The 22,360-nt window shown below is 40.8% G+C and overlaps 2 protein-coding genes across 6 annotated transcripts in view; one reads left to right on the top strand and one right to left on the bottom strand.

Moving 5' to 3' along the window:
- LOC109405331 (myelin transcription factor 1-like) overlaps positions 1-22,360 on the bottom strand; it is a 47,531-nt gene that overhangs the window by 18,451 nt on the left and 6,720 nt on the right. The window lies entirely within an intron of this gene.
- Positions 1,703-9,036, top strand: LOC134285176 (uncharacterized). Of its 2 annotated transcripts, XM_062845393.1 has the most exons (3): positions 1,703-1,949; positions 2,013-2,094; positions 2,160-9,036. In XM_062845393.1, exon 3 carries the CDS (start codon positions 2,385-2,387, stop codon positions 8,400-8,402), a length of 6,018 nt encoding a protein of 2,005 aa, XP_062701377.1. In that variant the 5' UTR covers positions 1,703-1,949; positions 2,013-2,094; positions 2,160-2,384; the 3' UTR covers positions 8,403-9,036. The 2 variants fall into 2 exon arrangements, 1 of the variants encoding a protein (XP_062701377.1); XR_009996190.1 differs by having other exon boundaries at positions 1,703-8,696; positions 8,760-9,036.

Raw genomic sequence — 22,360 nt, 5'->3', positions numbered from 1 at the left:
CGCAGTGAGCTAGGTGGGTCGACCAAGTGGAGGACGATCTGCGGACCCTACGGAAGTGCGGAACTGGAGACAAACAGCCACGGACTGAGTGGAATGGAGACAGCTACTATGTACAGCAGAGGCCACCCCGGCCTTAGCCTGATCGATAAGGTAAGTAAAAATGGAAGCTCGGTACGCGGAACTGCAATCTCTCACCTTCATCTGGAGCACCCGCATTCAGACCGACGATTGCAAAGATCAGTGCTCACCAGCTGACGAAAGAGAATGGCCTACACCTCATCGATTTCGCTGCCTCCAAGAACATGGCACCTTCTTCCAGCACAGCCTCCCTTATCGTTACACCTAAAGATCACCACAGCAAACGAAATCGTAAATCGGCCACGTTCTGATTGATGGACGTTACTTTTCCGAGATCATCGACGTCAGGACCTATCGTGGCGCTAATATCGACTCTGATAACCGGTGATGTTAAACTGCGCTCAAAACTCTTCGTTTTAAACAATGTTCAGTAGCGGTGGCCGCCCCGGTACGATCTAGAGACTGAAGCAACCGAATGTCACCAACGCATACGCATGAAATCTCGAGGCAGCGTTGTCGGAAGAGGGTGTGCTCGATGTGGCCCCTCTGGTGGACTGCTGGGGAAATAGAACTGCTGTGCCATTCACAAGAAACAGGAAAGTTCTGCAGGAAGCTCAACGTATCCCGCAAAGGCCTCGTGTCACAAGCAGAAATCTGCAGGGATAAGGACGGCAAAAACGTGAAGTGATCGAAAGGAGGATGCAGCACTTCGACGAGCACCTGAATGGCGAGGAGAATATAGGTATCATGGGGGATCAAGGCAGTGGAGGAAATGACTATGTTGGTGCAGCAGAGGACGAGAACGAACAAACTCCCACGCTGAGGGAAGTTAAGGATGCCATTCACCAGCTCAAAAACAGCAAAGCGGCTGGTAAGGATGGTATCGCAGCAGAACTCATGAAAATGGGCACGGAAAAGTTGACCACCTATTTGCATCGGTTAGTAGTCAAGATCGGGGAAACCGAACAGCTACCGGAGGAGTGGAAGGAAGGGTTAATCTGCCCCATTCACAATAAAGGCAATCATTTGGAATGTGAAAACTTTAGAGCTATCACCATTTTGAATACTGCCTACAATGTGCTGTTCCAGAACATCTTCCATCGTCTGTCACCTAAAACGAATGAGTTCGTGGGAAGTTATCAAACCGGCATCTTCGACGGCCGGCCGACAACAAAACTGCATAAATGCCGTGTATACCAGGTCTCAACGCATCACCTGTACAGAGCTATGGAAAATCATGGACGAAAACGGCTTTCCTGGAAAGCTGACTAAACTGATTAAAACAACGATGAACGGTGTGCAAAGCTGTGTAAGGGCTTTGGGTGAACTATCCAACTCATTCGAATTCGACGCTCGTGAGCTCGTGTAATTCGACGAATCGGTCTCACGGGGCACGTTTTTACAATATCCGGCCAATTTGTGTGCTTTGCGGATGACATGGACATTATCGCCAGAAACGTGAAGCACTTTCACTGTTGGTGAATGCGTCCAAAACAAAGTACATGCTGGCAAGCGGAACTGAACACGACCGGGTCCGTCTAGGGAGTAATGTGACTCAGAGCGTTCATGATTAACAAAAATTTTAATCATGATTAATTATTGATGATTAAAATTCAAGTGTGACGTCATTTGGACGGTGCGCACCTACCATACCATACCCTGGTCAAGTCAATTTCAGTACAGTGGACGGTTGCTGATGACTGATGCCACTGACGTTTGGTTTGATAGAGCAATAGGTAGATGAAAGTTAAATGTGCTGATTCATCGTCGCTATGAGAAGATAAACATTCGGATAGTTTATTACAAAAGTTTCTTTAGTGAAGAACTATTTTCTTAAAGTCCATAGATACTGGCACACTGAACTATGTGAAGTAATTATGCTCAAAGTGTTTCCTTAGCTTATCAATTAAATAACTACTCTTATCGTTGATTAGGTGCATTTTCTGGTCTTATTTCTATAGCTGTTCGCTTGAATTCATGCAACTTTTTCCTAAACGAAACTACTAAATCTAAAAGGTAAATTGAGCATAAATTTATTTGTTGAATTCTATAAAAACCTATCCTAAACGATTTAATAATAGTTACGTGCCTCAACCGGGAGGAGCTCGCATCAGAGCCAGAGTGGTACACGATAAAATAGGAGCACTAAACGTAAGCAATATCAATATTGTTATCTTTAATCCACTAATGAATCGTTTATTAAAGGAAATTTTAACCAACCAAAAATTCCTGTGGTGGTTTAACGTTTCGGAAATCCCCTCCAGTTGGCGCGACCAACATATTAAAATTTCGTTTACCCCGGAACGATGTCGGATCCAGGTATGGATGCTGCGAAGAAGACCAAAGGTAAGCAGCAGAAGTCTCCTCCTAGTATAAGGTCAGTTAATAAAGAACCCCCCAAAGACCCGTCTAAACAGACCCAGAACAAAGCCTCAAAAAGCGACATCGTCGCCAGTTCGACCTCTAAACCTCTAAATCCCCCTAAATCAGATCCTCAAGCCACCGTTTCGGCTGAAAAGAGTTGTGCGTTATGCGAAAACCCGGTCAATGAGCGTATGGTGCAATGCAATACATGTGACGTGTGGCATCATTTCTCGTGCGTGGGTGTTTCTGAGGATATCAAGGGCTACAATTGGACCTGCTTGAAATGCGATACCGCGAAGGCAGCCAAAAGTGCGATTACACGGAAGATGATGACGCGAGCTGCAGCTGCAAAAGGTGCAAAGAAGGCGAATCGGAAGGAGGGGCAGACAGATGGAGTGAACGAGCAGACGAAAGAGGCCGATGAACTAGCCGGTGCAGTTGGAGGGCCAGCTCCAAGCTTGAAAGCGAGCCGGGCCGGTTCGGTAGTTTCAGCAGCATCACGAAAGTCGGCGAAAGCTCGTTTGGACGTGGAACTGCAGCAGATCAAAGCTGAGGAGGAGTTGATGCGAGAAGAAATGCAACGGAAGCGAGAATTGGCGAAGAAGAAGTTCGAGGTCCTGAAGGAGATGGCTGATCTGGAAGGTAGTGGCGAATCCGCTGCTGATCAGCCGAATGTCGTCAATAAAGTTGAGCACTGGTTGAAGCGTCACAGCGAGATCCGTGAAAAGGGCAAGCAGTCGTACAAGGAAGCCAGAGATTATGATTCTGAAGACGGCGTGGAAACCGAGGCTTCGAGCGAAATTTCAGCGTCTGGTAGCGAATCAGATAGTGACGAAGAGACGTCGACGGACAGCGGAGCGGATCGAGATGGTAGAGCAGATGGAGCGCAATCCGTCGGAGAGCTCGTAGGGCGAAGGCATCTCAGGCCTAAAATGACCTTGACCAGGAAGGTCCCGAAAGGTGGAAGTAGCAACCGATCTGGAACGGAGCGACAACAATCATTGCGGAGCGACAGGAAGCTTTCGAAGGATGAACTTGCAGCCCGTCAAGTTGTTCCTCGTGAACTGCCGAAGTTTAGCGGTAATCCGGAGGAATGGCCGATGTTTGTGTCAACGTACGAAGATACTTCAGCCATGTGTGGATACACGGACGCCGAAAACATGATTCGCCTCAGGAACTGTTTGAAGGGAGATGCGTTCAACGCTGTCCGAAGTTTTTTGATGCGGCCTGAAACCGTGGGAAGAGCGATCAGTGCGTTGAAGCTGCGGTTTGGCAGACCGGAGACGATTATCGACTACTTAAAAGAGAAAATAATAGCAATGCCGATCATCAAGCCGGACGCGATGGACAAGCTGGTCGACTTTGCGCTGGAAGTTCAAAACCTCTGTGCTACGATAGAAGCTTGCGGAGAGAAGCAGTACATGTGTGATACGACGTTGCTGAAGGAATTCGAGAAGAAGTTGCCACCGCAAATTAGACTGGACTGGGCCCGATACAAGAGGAAGTTGCGGAAAGCGAAGCTGTCCACGTTTAGCCGGTGGATATACAACCTAGCAGAGGACGTGAACGTGGTTTTCGAGCCGCAGTACCGTGGAAGCAAGACGCAGGAGTTCAGAGCAGTTCGTAAGGAGAAATACGTTAACACTCACGCAGAAGTTTCAGTCAAGGAAAGAAGTCAGCCAGCTCGGACAACGCAGCAGTCAGCAATTGTAGGAAGCGGAGATAACAAACCCTGTCCGGCCTGCAAAGGCGATTGCAAATGTCTGGCGAAATGCAAGAGGTTCCTGGAGTTGTCTTATGAGTCAAAATGGGCGACCGTTCGTGGTTTCAATTTCTGCCGCAAGTGTCTTCGGCTGCACAAAGGTGGCTGTAATTCTGGAGAATGTGGGAAGAACGGTTGCACCTTCAAGCATCACGTATTGCTTCACAAAGATTTCGCTGCACCCGCTACAACGAGCAAAGACACGTCCAACGTAGGCGGATCTCCAAAGCAGAATGAAGAACGCAATGTCAACACGCATCGATCGGATACGGGTCCAGGTTCATTTCGCTATTTGCCGGTGACTCTGTTTGGCGACGGAGTACAAGTCAGCTGTCACGCCTTCTTAGACGACGGATCGGAGTTAACTCTCATCGATCAGCAGCTTGCGGAGGACCTGAAGCTCTTTGGAACGGTTCTTCCCCTCTGCCTGAAATGGACGGGAGGTACCCATCGCTACGAATCCGACTCACAGAGTATCAACGTCGAAATATGCGGAAAGGATGGAAAGCGGACGTTATTGCAGGACGTGAGGACTGTCGAAGAGCTGCAACTGCCGTACCAGTCACTAGATATGGACCAACTCTCGGAGCGGCACGGCTACCTGCGTGGTCTGCCCGTGGACTTGTATTGTAACGTTCGTCCACGAATACTGATTGGATTGAAGCATGCCAACCTAATGCTGGTGCGAAGGAGTCGTGAAGGCAAGATGGGTGAGCCAATCGCCGTCAAAACCAATCTTGGCTGGACTGTATACGGTGGCTGGGCATCGCAGGACTCTTCGAGTACAGCCAGTCATACGTACCACATCTGCTCCTGCAACGAACCAGGCCTGACGCATCTGAATCAGATGGTGAAAGATTACTTCTCCATGGATAGTTTGGTAGTTCAACCGAGTCACGCTGGACGGCTTTCTAAAGACGATGAACGCGCCATGGCTCTTCTGGAATCTCGCACTCACTTCAACGGAGAACATTACGAAGCCGGCCTGTTATGGCGGTCCGACAAAATCCGTCTGCCGGACAACAAAGCAGTTGCAGTTCGTCGTTGGAGATGCTTGGAAAAACGCATGGAGAAGGACACGGAGTTAGCGAGCATCCTGCATGAAAAGATTGCGGAATACAGATCGAAAAACTACATCCGCAAGCTAACGTCGGAGGAGCTGTCAACAAAATACGAGCGGGTATGGTACTTGCCCATTTTTCCGGTGTACAATCCGAATAAGCCAGGCAAGGTCCGGATTGTGTGGGACGCTGCCGCCCAAGCATACGGGATATCACTGAATTCGGTGCTCCTCACTGGCCCAGACCAGTTAGCGTCTCTTGTGGGCATCCTGTACCAATTCCGTAAGCATCGAATAGGCGTTTGTGCCGACATCCGTGAGATGTTCCATCAGGTCGACATCAATCCTGAGGACCAGCAATGTCAGCGTTTTCTTTGGCGTGACCGCGACGAACACGGTGATCCAAGCATCTACGTCATGCAGGTAATGACATTCGGGGCGAGCTGTTCTCCTGCCACAGCCCAGTTTGTGAAGAACAAGAACGCCGAAAGATTCGAAGAAGAATATCCAACAGCGGTAGCGGTCATCAAAAAACGGCACTACGTGGATGACATGGTTTTCAGCGTTGAAACGGAGCAAGAAGCAGTTGAACTGGCGGAGTCGGTGCGTTTCATCCACATGGAGGGTGGATTTGAAATCCGCAATTGGGTTTCCAATTCTCCGTTGGTGCTTTCCACTATGAATGGAGAAGAGTCAACGGAAAAGGACCTGAACATATCTGCGGAGGTGGCGAGTCAAAAAATCCTCGGAATGTGGTGGGATACGAAGGACGACGTGTTCAAATATAAAAAATGCTGGACCAGATTTGATTCGGCGCTGCTTGATGGAAGTCGTTGCCCTACTAAACGGGAGATCCTTCGGACGCTGATGACCATATACGACCCTCTAGGTCTCATCGATCACTTCCTGGTCTTGTTGAAAATCTTGCTACAGGAGGTTTGGCGTGCTAACGTTGACTGGGACGAACGAATCCCCGACAACCTGTTCGAGAAGTGGCGTGACTGGCTGCAATTGCTACCCGAGGTAGAGAAATTACGGATTCCTAGGTGTTACCGGCAAGTTGTTTCATCTTTGGGCGCAGCTTCCGTGGAAGTTCACGTATTCGTTGACGCAAGCGAAAGTGCAATGGCAGCGGCAGTGTTCTTGCGACTCGTAGAAGGGAATCAAGTGGAATGTTCGCTGATTGCTGCAAAGACTCGCGTAGCACCCTTGAAGTACACCTCCATTCCACGATTAGAACTGCAGGCTGCAGTCTTCGGGTGTAGATTGGCGAAGAACGTTATAGGAAATCTGACGGTGAATATCTCCAAGTGTACCTACTGGACTGACTCCCGAAACGTTCTGTGCTGGTTAAGAGCTGATCATAAACGTTACAGTGCTTTCGTCGGGTCAAGGGTAAGCGAAATACAGGAATCGACAGACGTCCGTGAGTGGAGATGGGTTCCGACTCGTTCTAATGTTGCTGATGATGGGACTAGATGGCGAGATCGGATCGACTTGTCTGCGAGTAGTAGGTGGTTCAAAGCACCAGAATTCTTGATGCAAGCGGAAGAAGACTGGCCAACACTTCCGCAAAAGTTGCTTTCCACTGAGGAAGAAATGCGACCCAGCTTATTGCTCCACTTCAAAGTTCCCGAACCTGCGATAGATGTGGGAAGATTTTCGAGTTGGCGGCGATTGCTAACGGTGACTGGATACGTCCTTCGATTCTGCTTGAACCTTCAACGTCGTCGTAGTCAGCATCCACTCAGAACTGGACCGTTATCTAGCGAAGAGCTTCGAGGAGCGGAAGAATACCATTATCGGCAAGCGCAACGAGATGTGTACCAGGACGAAGTCGCAGCGTTGGAGACAAAAGAATCAACTACCAAGCGTATTCCAAAAGCGAGCTCACTTTACAAGTTGAGCCCGTTCGTTGACGAATCCGGCGTAATGAGGATGAAGGGAAGAACCACTGTGTGTGCGTATTTGCACAGTGACGCCAAGAATCCTGTTATTCTACCTCCAAAGCATCCAGTAACATCATTAATATTAGTCCATTACCACGAAAAGTTTTTGCACCGCAACTACGAGATAGTAGTGAACGAAGTCCGCCAGAAGTACAGCATCTTTCGCCTGAGACAAGCGCTTGCTGCGATCCGTAGAAACTGCCAATGGTGTAAAAACCGGGACGTTCTTCCTCAACCGCCAGAAATGGCAGATCTTCCTGCGGCCCGGCTGTCTGCGTACACGAGGCCATTCGCACACGTTGGGGTGGATTATTTTGGTCCAATTGAGGTGACGGTAGGTCGAAGGGTCGAGAAAAGATGGGGGGTTCTACTGACTTGTTTAACGGTAAGGGCCGTTCATATTGAGGTAGCGCACTCTTTGACAACAAGTTCCTGCATAATGGCATTGAGGAATTTCACCGCACGTAGAGGTACACCGGTTAGCTTCTACAGCGACAGGGGTACCAATTTTGCGGGCGCCAACCGCGAGCTTCAGGAAACCATGGAAGCGGTCAACCAGAGCCAGCTGATGCGTGAGTTTATCACCTCATCTACTGCTTGGCAGTTCAACCCACCGGCCGCACCCCACATGGGCGGCAGTTGGGAGAGGCTTATCCAATCGGTCAAGCGAAACCTGGTGGAAGTTCTACATGCGCGGCGTCCAACCGATGAAGAGCTGCGCAATGCGTTGACGGAAATAGAAGGCGTCCTAAACGCACGTCCTTTGACTCACGTGCCCATTGATGACGAAGCGGCTCCAGCGTTAACCCCCAACCACTTCCTGTTGGGTTCATCCGACGGTTCCAAACCTTTGTCTCTGGTTGATGCGGATACTGCTGCACTACGGCGAGGTCACCCAACCTCCCAATGGTTGGCAAATCTATTTTGGAAGCGTTGGGTCAGGGATTACCTGCCCGACATAACACGGCGAACAAAATGGTACGAGAAGGCGAAACCTCTTCAGGTAGGTGACATAGTAGTTATCGTGGACCAGGAGCACCCCAGAAACTGTTGGCCCAAGGGACGAGTCATCGGAGTGACCAGCAGAGGAGGACAAACTCGTAAGGCCACCGTACAAACCGTTGGTGGGATCTACGAGCGACCAACAGTGAAACTCGCGGTGTTGGATGTTCGGCGCGAGACTGAGTAAGCTGGACCGGAGGACCGGGTCCGCGTACCGGGGGGGGGGAGTGTGACGTCATTTGGACGGTGCGCACCTACCATACCATACCCTGGTCAAGTCAATTTCAGTACAGTGGACGGTTGCTGATGACTGATGCCACTGACGTTTGGTTTGATAGAGCAATAGGTAGATGAAAGTTAAATGTGCTGATTCATCGTCGCTATGAGAAGATAAACATTCGGATAGTTTATTACAAAAGTTTCTTTAGTGAAGAACTATTTTCTTAAAGTCCATAGATACTGGCACACTGAACTATGTGAAGTAATTATGCTCAAAGTGTTTCCTTAGCTTATCAATTAAATAACTACTCTTATCGTTGATTAGGTGCATTTTCTGGTCTTATTTCTATAGCTGTTCGCTTGAATTCATGCAACTTTTTCCTAAACGAAACTACTAAATCTAAAAGGTAAATTGAGCATAAATTTATTTGTTGAATTCTATAAAAACCTATCCTAAACGATTTAATAATAGTTACGTGCCTCAACCGGGAGGAGCTCGCATCAGAGCCAGAGTGGTACACGATAAAATAGGAGCACTAAACGTAAGCAATATCAATATTGTTATCTTTAATCCACTAATGAATCGTTTATTAAAGGAAATTTTAACCAACCAAAAATTCCTGTGGAGGTTTAACGTTTCGGAAATCCCCTCCAGTTGGCGCGACCAACATCAAGTTTTGGTGATTATTGATTATAATTAATGAATAATTTGATTTTAAGGATGATTAAAGATTATGATTAATGATTAAAATTGGTTTTATCTATGACTATTGATTATGATTAATGATTACAAATGGCTCATTGATTAAAAATCATAATTAATCATGATTAATCAATCACAAAAAACTGGAAATGATTAAAATATATGTAATGTTTAACATTTTTTTGAAGTTCGAAAGTAAAAGGTAACTGTGTCCGGGAGATTTTTGAAAAAAGAATCATAAATTATGTTATTTAGAACAGCATTCGAACCACTTTAAATCGGATCATATATTTTATATGGTGAATCATTTTTGGTGATGAATGATTAATGATTGATTAATATTTTTTCCAGAGCGTTAATGATTAATCATAAATTTATTCATGATTAATGATTTATGATTAAGATTATTCAAAATCATTAGTCATAATCACAAAAAAATCTCATTTAATCATTAATCATTAATCTTAATCACACTGTTTTTGCAATCTAATCATTAATCAATAATCATAATCATAAGAAAAAATATTAATCAATCATTAATCATTCATCACCAAAAACGATTCACCATATAAAATATATGATCCGATTTAAAGTGGTTCGAATGCTGTTCTAAATAACATAATTTATGATTCTTTTTTCAAAAATCTCCCGGACACAGTTACCTTTTACTTTCGAACTTCAAAAAAATGTTAAACAATTCATATATTTTAATCATTTCCAGTTTTTTGTGATTGATTAATCATGATTAATTATGATTTTTAATCAATGAGCCATTTGTAATCATTAATCATAATCAATAATCATAGATAAATAGTTATTTATGTAACGTGTTGCAAAAAGTTGATTTTTTCAGCACGAGTCGTACATTTATCCAACGAGGCTTGCCGAGTTGGATAAATACGAAGAGTGCTGAAAAAATCGAGTTTTGCAACGAGTTGGATACAAAATTTTATGCAATGATTTGTTTCATTATACAACTCATTTGAGTTGCATAATGTTCATAATGCAACTCAAATGAGTTGCATAATGAACATTATGCAACTATTTTTCATTATGCAACTCATTTGAGTTGCATAATGAACTAGTGCGGAAAAGTAGGCCATTATGATATTGAAATGAGTACCGTAAAACGGGGTATCTTTGATAATGCGGGTAACTATGATAGTGCGGCAGGCATTGTGTAATTCATCTTATAACTATGATTCCTTCAACCAGTTAAGAAAAAGGTAAACGTAAATCAATTATATACATATGAAAGTTCATCTTAGACGAGTTTTCATTAAAATCTAGTTTATATACAACTTTTTGGACAAAAATAAAAATTGTTGTTATTTTTGTCATTTATTAACCCCTTCAAACAATCTGCTATACGACTTCGTTACAACTATTTTTTCAATGAATGGACACTTATTCTCGAAAGATTCATCATAGTAGATTCCAAATCTGGCCTTGAATCTCTTAACGAAGTGTGTTTTTACGAAATTGAAGCAATTTTGTAAATTGGGATATTATTCTCCATACATTGATAAACGCCTACAAGTATGCAATGCCCTTGCAATTTCATGTAGATAAATGTGTGTTGTTCAAAATGTGTTAATAATACATTAAAAAACTACCCAAAAAAGAAAACTAACAATGAATAGCATGTAATCATATGTTGATGTACCGTTAAGCATTTATTATTACAAAGATAATGATTTTGATAGCTAAATTTATTGTGTTTTGCACTCAATACTCAATAAACTCATTTTTATATGTAGAATTTAGTAAAAAATCAATGTTTTGCTGTAAAAAATCTATCTTATATATTCCACAAGCCTTCTCTCATCATGTTAATACTCCTAAGATTTCAATCTGTGATTATTTTTTGAGATTTGATGTGTTTTTAGGGCATTATCAAAGTTACCCCAAAATGAAAATCTGATTTTCGGTTGTATGAAAAACTAAAAGTTATCCAAAATATTTCAGATCATCGAATCCATTAATTGCAATTGATAACTGATACCCCAGTACTTGTTTTAAAAATATAAAACTCGGGGAAATACTGTTACATGTAAAAATATTGAGAAAATTCGCTGAAAAGCTATCAAAGTTACCCCATTTTACGGTATTATAAAATAGAAATTATAATACTGAATTGCATAAACCAATTTTAATCATTAATCATAATCTTTAATCATCCTAAATATCAAATTATTCATTAATTATAATCAATAATCACCAAAACTTGAATTTTAATCATCAATGATTAATCATGATTAAAATTTTTGTTAATCATGAACGCTCTGATTTTTTCTTATGATTATGATTATTGATTAATGATTAGATTGCAAAAACAGTGTGATTAAGATTAATGATTAATGATTAAATGAGATTTTTTTGTGATGATGACTAATGATTTTGATTAATCTTAATCATTAATCATTAATCATGAATAAATTTATGATTAATCATTAACGCTCTGGTGACGATAGACGGGAATACCTTCGAGGTGGTGGAGAAATTCGTCGACCTCGGATCCGTACTGAAAACAATGCTAGACGTGAAATATGAAGGTGCATTGTCAGTGGTAATCGTGCCTTCTACGGTTTCCAGAAGAAACCGCGGTCTAAAAAGATTCACCCACGCACCAATTGCACGATGTACAAAACGCTAATAAGACCGGTGGTCCTCTAGGGGCACGAGGCATGGACCATGCTCGAGAGGATCTGCAAGCACTCTGATTTCTCTAGCGACGCGTGTTAAGGACGATCTTCGGCGGTATGCAGGAGAATGGCGGAGAAGAATGAAGCACGAGCACGCTGCACTTTACGGTGAACCCAGCATTAAGAAAATGGCCAAAGTCGAATGGATACGGTGGTCAGGAAATGTTGCAAGAATGCCGGACAACAACCCTATAAAGCTGGTGTTCACGACTGATCTGGTTGGCACGACGTATTAATGAATAAATTCATCAGATTCAGCACTTAGTAATAAAAACACACAAAAATATGAAAAAAGTCTGATGTGACTGTAATAGTAGTTTTAACTCCTAAACTACCAAGGGTCCAAAAAAAGTCGGAAGTCCAACTTTGCCAAGGCATTGCTCGGCCGTTTTTCAACCGATTTCAAAACTTTTTTTTGCAATGGAACCGGACGGGTTTCAAGATCATCGTCAATTTAAAAAAATATGAAATAGATGCGTCTACCCAAAGTTATTAAGCAAAAGGCACTTCCTAGTTTTTTTAAGAGCGCATTTTTTGCGCACATTGATCAATAAAACAAAATTTAAAGCGATGACATATGGTTTTTTCGACTCTAAATCATGCGTACAGCTGGAGTGAACACGTTTATGCAAAATAAGTGATTTTTCAGTACACTGATAACTTACCTTACTCAAAAAACTGCTAAAATACCCTATTTTTCACATAAAATAAGCAATAAATCAAAATTCAAAGCGATGACATATAGTTTTTTTGGTCTCAAATTGTTCGTAGGATTGTACTCGACATTTTTGATGAACAATGAAAATGTTCTAATTACACTCTTATTTTGTTTTACCCGGAAAACTACGAAAATTCCGTACTTTTTACACAAAGTAGTCAACAAAACTAAATTTAAAACGATAACATGTAGTTTTTTAGCCTTGAAATGTTCGTAGCAGTTTGGGGGACATACTTGAAGAATAATAGTGATGTTTTCATTACACTCAAATTTTGATTCACTCAAAAATCAACGAAAGTACCACATTTTTCACGCAAAGTGGTTAACAAAAATGATGGCTTACAATGCAAAGTAGTATTTTACCTTTAAATTATTCGGGAAAGCGTACTGGACGTTCTTGATGAGTAATAGTGATGTTTTCATGACACACTTAATTTATTTTACTCGAAAAACTACAAAAATACCATAATTTTCATACAAAACAGTCAATAAAACAAAATTTAAAGCCATAACATGTAGTTGTATGGCCTTAAATTTTCCGTTACAATGTTCTGGACCTGTTTTTGATAAAATGTCGATGTTTACATTACACTTATATTTTGTTTTATAAAAAATGTACGAAAATACCACAAAAAAGCGAATAAGCCAAAATTTAAAGTAATGATATGTAGTTATTCAACTTTGAATTTATCGTAGTAGTTTAGTGGATTTATTTGAACAATCTTAGTGAATTTTTTATTACACTCATAGTTTATTTCACTCGGAATATTAGGAAAATACCACATTTTTCACACAAAGTAGTCAACAAATAAAAATATAAGGCAATGCATTCTGATTTTTTGGCTTGCATTTTTTCGTGAAATGATGAACGTTGAACAATAATACCGCCTTCATGACACTCTTAATTCATTTTACCAAACAAGTTTTTAAAATACCATAATTTTCTTACAAAATAGTCAATAAAACCAAATTTGAAGCAATGACATGTAGTTGTTAGTCTTAAAATTTTCTGTTGGAATGTACTAGACATGTATTTGATAAAATTTTGATGTTCACATCACATCCACGTTCTGTTTTACTAAAAAAATCATGAATGTGCCATATTTTTCACACAAAATAGCCAATAACACAAAATTCAAAACAAACACATGCAGATTTCTATTACTGACTTTTTTCTACCAGTTTCAGGTTATCTAATACCTGAAAAAATACAAGGCAAACCGAAAATTCACCAGGGATTTTTTCTATTTGAGTCCATTTGGGTCTCCTGTAGTAGCAATCACCAAAAAATAAACGGAAATCCCGTGAAAATGAAAAAAGTTACGAACTTAACTGGTTTCCAAAGTTAAGGTTAGGTTATGTGTCTTTATTAGAGAAATTTTCAGCCTTCTTTCATTCCTGTTTCTTGGGATTCCTTTTGAAATTCCTCTCGGAGATTCTTTCGTATTCCTATCAACGTTTTTACCCTAGATTCAAACAGTTCTTTCCGGAAAAATTCCTGGAGAATATTCCAGGATTTCTGAAATCCAAATATTGTCTCCTGAAGGTTTTTATGAGAATCCTATAGGTTTTCCCATATTTGCTCTCAGAGTCTCTCGTTGGATTTTCCTCCTGCGTTTTGCCCAAACAAATTTTCGTGGAATTTATTCTCTTTTCTCCGGGAATATACATCAGATGTTGTCGTAGAATTTCTCTTAGAGTTTCTGATGAAGGTTTTCCGCGATTTCTTCCGGTATTCCTCTTGGAACTTCATCTCCATGAGATTTTTCCGGGATTTCTAAGGTTTTTACAGAAACCATTGCTGGGATTTCAACTGAGGCTCCTCCCGGATTTTAAAGGTGGTTTTCACGAGTTTTCTGAAGGAATTGCTTCTGGGATTTCTCCCGAAGTTTTAAGAAATTTCAATGATTTTTTTCTGGAGATCCTCCCCGGATTTCTACAGAAGCTACATCCGGGATATTTTATAAAGGTTCTTGCGAAAGTTTTTTTTTAAGTTTCACCTGAGATTACTCTCGGAGTTTGTGCTCCAGAAGCTGAGATACAGAGCTCCAAGCTTAAGGCGAAACTGGAAGCATTTCCTCATTTTTTGGTTTAAGATTTTTTATTAAATAACGAAGCAATAGTTTCAAAACCGGTTTTCGTGTACATGTAGAGTATGGATCAGAGTACCTTCTGAATTTTTTACGCGGTAAAAAATGTTTTTCGTTTTTGCAGAAACCATTTTTGAACAAAATTTCACTGACAAGCCCAGGTTAATCATCATCATTGCTTCGTTGTTTAATAAAAAATCAAAAACCAAAAAAAAATGAGGAAATGCTTCAGGTTTCGCCTTAAGCATTTTGTACGAAAATCGGTCAATGCGTCGAGTACTGTACTTTTCTAGAAGTGTTTCTCGGAAAACCTCCTGCCTGAGATAACCTACAAAATTCATTGTTAAATAACCGGAGATATGTCGGAATGAATCCACTTCGTGATTTTTGCGAGAAATTATGCAATGAGGAACGCGAGAGAAATTTCGGAAGAAATCCTGAGAAGAACTGGGAAATCTCCGAAAAAAAGCTCTGGTAGGAAATATTTAGAAAATTCATGAAAGAACTCTGAAATTTTCTAAGAGAAATCCCGGGAGAAATTCCGAATGAAAACGAGCGAAGAAATTCAGGAGAAATATCGGAAAACTCCTAGGCAGAAATTCTAGAAGTAATTATCGGAAATCACTAAAAATATCGAAAAAATCACGGAAAGAATTATTAATGGGAGCAAATAAAAGAAATTCAGAGGCGCATTGTTGCAGGAAATCGTTCTTAATTTGGACTCCGCAGAACTCTACGATCGAATAAAGTTCGCCGTAACACGAAGTTAACGATCTACAAAACGCTGATTAGACCGGTCGTCCTCTATGGGCACGAAACATGGACCCTACGTGCAGAGGACCAACGCGCCCTTGGAGTTTTCGAACGGAAGGTGTTGCGTACCATCTACGGCGGAGTGCAGATGGAAGACGGGACTTGGAGAAGGCGAATGAACCACGAGCTGCATCAGCTGCTGCGAGAACCAACCATCGTCCATACCGCGAAAATCGGGAGGCTACGGTGGACGGGTCACGTCATCAGGATGTCGGATAGCAACCCGACTAAAATGGTGCTCGAGAGTCATCCGACCGGTACAAGAAGACGTGGAGCGCAGCGACCTAGGTGGGTCGACCAAGTGGAGGACGATCTGCGGACCCTACGCAGAGTGCGGAACTGGAGACAAACGCCATGGACCGAGTGAAATGGAGGCGGCTACTATGTACAGCAGAGGCCACCCCGGCCTTAGCCTGACCGGTAAGGTAAGTAAATAAAAGAAAAACACTTTGCATGGGAACTAGGATGGATACTAGGAAGAGAACTGCAGAAAGCCAGAAAAAAACTTCAAAAATGCTCCAGGAAAAAAAAATTAAGAGATTCCTGAAAACAATATGATAATATTCTAAATGAGTCCTTGGAGAAATTTATCAAGCAATCGCTAGAGGAATTTCTGATGAAAACCCAAAGGAATAATACACGGAAACATTTCAAAAGTTTTCTTAAAAAATTCCTCGAGAAATAGAACCCCTAAATAAATTCCGCATGAATCCTTGATGTTTTTGAAAATATCCATGAAGGAATCTCTGGAATATTTTTGAAAGATTTTCGAAAAGAACCAACGACAAAATATTTTGAAAGAATCTTTGAAAGATATCAAAAAATATGAATGCACCTTTTGGGAAATTTCTGAAAAACAAATGTATATAGAAGAGATTCTGATGCAATACCGTAAAACGGAGTAGCTTTGATAGTTTTTCAGCAAATTTCCCTAATATTATTCCATGTATTTTTCCTGATTTAATAATTTTAAAACAAGTACTGGTGTCTCAGATATAATTGCAATGTAAGGATTGGACAGTTTTAATTGTTTTGGGTGATCAATATAATTTTTTCATATGAGCGAGAATCACATTTTCATTTTGGGGAAACTTTGATAGTGCTCTGACAAACATATTAAATCCCAAAAAATATTACAGATTGCAACGCAAAGAGTATCAGCATGATGGAAAAGTCGTATGAAACATGATAGTTTCATCAAAACATGAAGAATTTTATAAAATTATAAATAACAAATTGAGTCAGTACTTCACCTGAGTGAAAATCTCAGTGCTTTCAGCTGTCAAAAATAATTATCTATGTAAAAATATATTTTTTTACGGTACATCAACATGTGACTATAAGCAGCGCATAGTAAGTTCTCTTTATTTGAGTTGTTTTTGATTTTTTATAAACAAATTTAGAAAACAACGAGTGTAATTGAAAGATCCTAATTGTTTATCAAACAAGTCTAGTACTTTTTTTACAAATAATTTCATGGCAAAAAAACTATAATGCATTGACTCCAATTTTTATTTTATGACTACTTTGTGTGAAAAATGTGGTATTTTCCTAGTATTCCGAGTGAAATAAAATATGAGTGTAATAAAAAAAATCACTAAGATTGTTCAAATAAATCCACTAAACTACTACGATAAAATCAAAGTTGAATAACCACATATCATTACTTTAAATTTTGGCTTATTCGCTTTTTTGTGGTATTTTCGTACATTTTTTTTATAAAACAAAATATAAGTGTAATGTAAACATCGACATTTTATCAAAAACAGGTCCAGAACATTGTAACGGAAAATTTAAGGCCATACAACTACATGTTATGGCTTTAAATTTTGTTTTATTGACTGTTTTGTATGAAAATTATGGTATTTTTGTAGTTTTTCGAGTAAAATAAATTAAGTGTGTCATGAAAACATCACTATTACTCATCAAGAACGTCCAGTACGCTTTCCCGAATAATTTAAAGGTAAAATACTACTTTGCATTGTAAGCCATCATTTTTGTTAACCACTTTGCGTGAAAAATGTGGTACTTTCGTTGATTTTTGAGTGAATCAAAATTTGAGTGTAATGAAAACATCACTATTATTCTTCAAGTATGTCCCCCAAACTGCTACGAACATTTCAAGGCTAAAAAACTACATGTTATCGTTTTAAATTTAGTTTTGTTGACTACTTTGTGTAAAAAGTACGGAATTTTCGTAGTTTTCCGGGTAAAACAAAATAAGAGTGTAATTAGAACATTTTCATTGTTCATCAAAAATGTCGAGTACAATCCTACGAACAATTTGAGACCAAAAAAACTATATGTCATCGCTTTGAATTTTGATTTATTGCTTATTTTATGTGAAAAATAGGGTATTTTAGCAGTTTTTTGAGTAAGGTAAGTTATCAGTGTACTGAAAAATCACTTATTTTGCATAAACGTGTTCACTCCAGCTGTACGCATGATTTAGAGTCGAAAAAACCATATGTCATCGCTTTAAATTTTGTTTTATTGATCAATGTGCGCAAAAAATGCGCTCTTAAAAAAACTAGGAAGTGCCTTTTGCTTAATAACTTTGGGTAGACGCATCTATTTCATATTTTTTTTTAAATTGACGATGATCTTGAAACCCGTCCGGTTCCATTGCAAAAAAAAGTTTTGAAATCGGTTGAAAAACGGCCGAGCAATGCCTTGGCAAAGTTGGACTTCCGACTTTTTTTGGACCCTTGGTAGTTCGCGGGAGTTTTTACCCCCTCGGTAGTTTAAGTGTTAACTTATTATTTAATCGTCTGAATAGAAGTCAAGGACAAATTAATATCAAATTTTATTTAGCTCTTACACTAACCTTTAGCGCCGCATTGTACATATATATATATATTTATATCTATGCTTCACAACGTTGTTTTTTTTTGTACTTCCCAAATAATAATGCCAAGCCTAGCGACGTTCGTGTCATACAACGATTAATGTTCCATTTTTTTCCTTATTACCGCCTGTAACAGCAGCCCTAGTGCCAAAACACATGTTTCCCACCACACAAAACCATGTCTTAATAAGCAGTTCCGTTTATAGTAATTTCCCACGGATTGTGTCACTGTCGACGATGGATCATAAAACACAATGTTCCAAAATAGCAATAACCCAATTCACCCTGGATGTCGTCAACCTGTCAACCGCTACTGCCAGTGCAGTGGTTGTAGGCCCAATAGGTACCTATACTCGAGCAGGAGAAAATAGCTGAAGAATAACTAACTCAGGTATGGAAAACCGAATACCTACAACCTGAATGAGGTATTGAGTAGCCCTGCATAAGAGGTAAAATACCTAAAATAAAAACTGGTGTGTATTCTGTGCATAACGCGTGAATAATGACATCAGGTATGGCAATACCTGGATAATAAGCGGCGATTTTTCCATACAAATGACGATTTTTCCATAATTGAATAATACCTCAAGCAGTCCTCAACACCAAATCAATAACTCGTTGAGGTATTGTATCAATACCTACAAAATACCAAAATAAGTTATTTTCAATGCCTGAACAACCGACCAATACCTTGTCTTGGTATGATACCTGACTTTGGTATGCTCCAGTTATGTGGCAGTTATTCATTCCTGCTCGGGTATACAACCGGGAGTGACGTTTGATGGGCAAGCATCAGAATTGCGGAGTCACGACGGCACGCACGAGAACTTACAATAATGTTCACTTGTCCACCCGTTGACAGCCGTGTGGCGGCGCGGCGTGGCAGCCACGGTAAACGTTCCAAAATGTGACAATGTGATTTCGTCAGCAAGCTTTCAACTACCGAACGCTAGTTTGGATTAAGGCTTGCTTTGATTAGACGGAAATTTCTTAGTGGTGTCGTTTGTTTGGTACCGTACAATGAGGGAACCTTGATTGTTTGGACTTAGTTTTCGAACATAACCCGAACTTCCTCCTCTGAGAATGCAGAGATAACTGCAATTCTCCAAAGTACATTCCTAATTATTCATCCTTCCTCATCCTCAGTTGTTGCAAGGACGTAACGGGGACAGCTTTCAACTGTTCGAGGATGTATCTATTTTTTTATTCGCAGAATCGGAGATGGTTCTCATATTTCTATAGGGAAGAGGAACCATCTCGGCAGGGGTCCTATTTTGGGCACTTTTCTGCTATAACTCAGCAAATTCTGAACCAATTGACACAATTTTTGGAACGCGATGAGATACGTATAGTATCTAGCCGTATACAAAATTTCAAGTGAATTGGTTTGGAATTGACTGAGTTATAGCGAAGAGTGCCCAAAATACCGGCCGCTGCCTAAGTGGTTCGCTACCCTACCTATTTTAGCAGCAGAAGGTCAGAAGGGATGAATAGATAGATTACATACGTAGATTATTCGTTTTCACTATAATTAAGTCAGTCCACAGATTCAACAGATTGAATTGTTCATAACATCTGATTTTTTACAATGTTACCTCGTTTTACAATTCTGTGTTGTGCGTTTATACATTTCTTACAAATTAATGTAACGTATGTAGGAAGACTAATGTACAAGTCGGGTCTGACGCAAGGTATGAAAATACATAAACTCACCTCTAAATCCAAGGGCCAAAAGCCAAAAATAAAAGGGTTCCTCAGCCCACGACGATCGTAACGATTAGCACCGGGTACAAGTATGCCGACGAGCAAACGTCCCGACCGACGAGGCCGCCGTCCGACCAACATCCACCCCCTCAACCTGGAAAAGCCAACCAAGTCAGAGGTTTACGTGATGACATGCAAGGCTTTACCGTAGCGGACACCGAACAACGCCAACGACGAGGACGAGGGTCACGACTCGACGGCAAATTTCTTCTTCCCTAATTCATTGCTCTCTAGCCAGCAGCTACCTATAGTTGGGAATCCAACTGTTTCGCCACGAAATACGTGGCGGCGGCTGTCTTAAGGCTCAGCAGCAGTATAGTGGCTGGCAGTCAGCAGTTGATTGAGCTTGATGAAGAAATTGAACCGAACCGCTTATACCGATTTCCGGAAGGAAATTGGAATTTGAGCCCCGGTTGGTGTGTATGTTCGACTGGTGCGCATATGAATGGCAATCCGGAAGCAATATCCGGGCTCAGGAAGCTTCAATCAATTTCGAATGTTCGATTTGCTTCTGTTGTTGCAATTTCTTCGGGAAGTGTGTTGGGGTATTGAATGCAAAAGCTAGTGCGTGCTTATAATCACGTTGGGTGGGATGAGGGATATTCATAGTTGTCTTAGAATAAACGAGTAGACATTGTAGTTTTGGTTTTCAAGTGAAATTTCAATTTAGGCACATCCATGATCAAAGAGAGTAGGAAAATAACCTAAATCACTATTTCGGATCGTTTTACACTCAACTATTGTTCAGAACAAGCATCGAAATGTGTACTTGTAGAACATCTTGTTGAGTTGAGGTTAGGGAATCATCCCTGAAGAATTTGGAGTTCTTGATAAACATCGTCCAAGACCGACGTAGATGGTGCTCTACCATAAGCTCGGCGTTGGAGTAAAGTTACTTTGTAGTCAACAAGATATCAATTTAAGATAGGTATGACCCTGACAAAGTTTAACCTGAGGTCTCTTTCTCGATTTTTGCTTAGGCTAACCAAGCCAATGCTTCGGTGGAAATCGCACCCACGACTCCCAATTCGTTAGACGGGCGCTTCTTTCCTCCAGGCTACGGAGCCACTTCACCATCTCCGGCCTCTGAAGGCACAGAACTGTACTCGATTTCACTAATGCACATGGTTTGTTCATTTTCACAATTTAAATCTCCTTCGGGTGGAATAAGGTTTACATATAGGTATGTACTACAGTTCATGGATAACTCAACATAGAATTGCACCTAACCCAACTCTGCATGAGCAGTATTTGTCATGAGTTGACTGATTGGCATGTGTCAGATGAAGAGTCTCCATTTGACTTTGTTTTCATTTTTGAGTGTTTCTTCGAAAACTTTGCGTATTCAGGCTTCCCTGCTCAACAAACAAGGGAACCTGTACCAATTGATTGCGACCACATTTTATGGATAACTCGCTTCCATTGCTACTAAAAGAGAGTTTCATTGTGGTTTTATTACTACAACGCGCTCCATTATGGTATCAGGTATCAGTAGGTCGGATCCAGAGGCACAAATTTCCCTCTGGAGTCGGCTTTCTGATACCAAAACACTATTTCAGCTTTATGTGATTTCTGCCTGTTTATACAATGCATGAAGTGTATGTCTGTACTTACTGCTCCCTATGAACAATGATACCAATAAAGTAGTATTTCTCATGCCTCCGCCATGGCAGGACGGCGAATATTTCGATGTGTTTTATTCCCATCTCAAATCACAACAAAAGGGTCCAGCCCGTTGGACGAACCCTGCCTTTTTTTTAATTTTCTGCCTATTGTATTCAGCCTCAGTTTTCGGTTTCGGCTGTGATGGAATGTGACGTGGAAACGGTCTTTCCAGTTTTGATGAAATTCAACAACTGCTATTTAATCTTGTTCGACGTTTCGGTTACAGATCCCAACCTCAGGGAATGAATTATTATAGAGTCTTCGTCCAGTGTGTTCTGAAAAAAAAAACTTGTCCAGAGGATAGAGTTTGTCCTTAGAGAAGTTAAAGATTGGGATTCGGTTACCCCACATTTCAGGGGGGGCCACAAAATCTCGCTTCAAGAAAAAAATTGTAACCGTTCGTCGAATTTGCTCGAGATATTTTTAAACTCAGTGGCTTTTGCGCCATTCTCTCGAACGAAAGACCACTGGTTCATTTCAAAGTTTGCCCGACTAAATTGACGACTCTACTCTCAAGGGCCTCCTCGAACGGTAGCTGACTGGAATCAAACCCTAAACGCACTAAACTTAATACACAAACCGTAAAAACTGAAACAATGACGGAAACTTACTCAAAAAAT

This window comes from Aedes albopictus, chromosome 1, assembly GCF_035046485.1.
Source record: "Aedes albopictus strain Foshan chromosome 1, AalbF5, whole genome shotgun sequence".
NCBI classification, from domain to species: Eukaryota; Metazoa; Arthropoda; class Insecta; order Diptera; family Culicidae; genus Aedes; species Aedes albopictus.
This window is presented reverse-complemented; position numbering and strand designations above follow the sequence as displayed.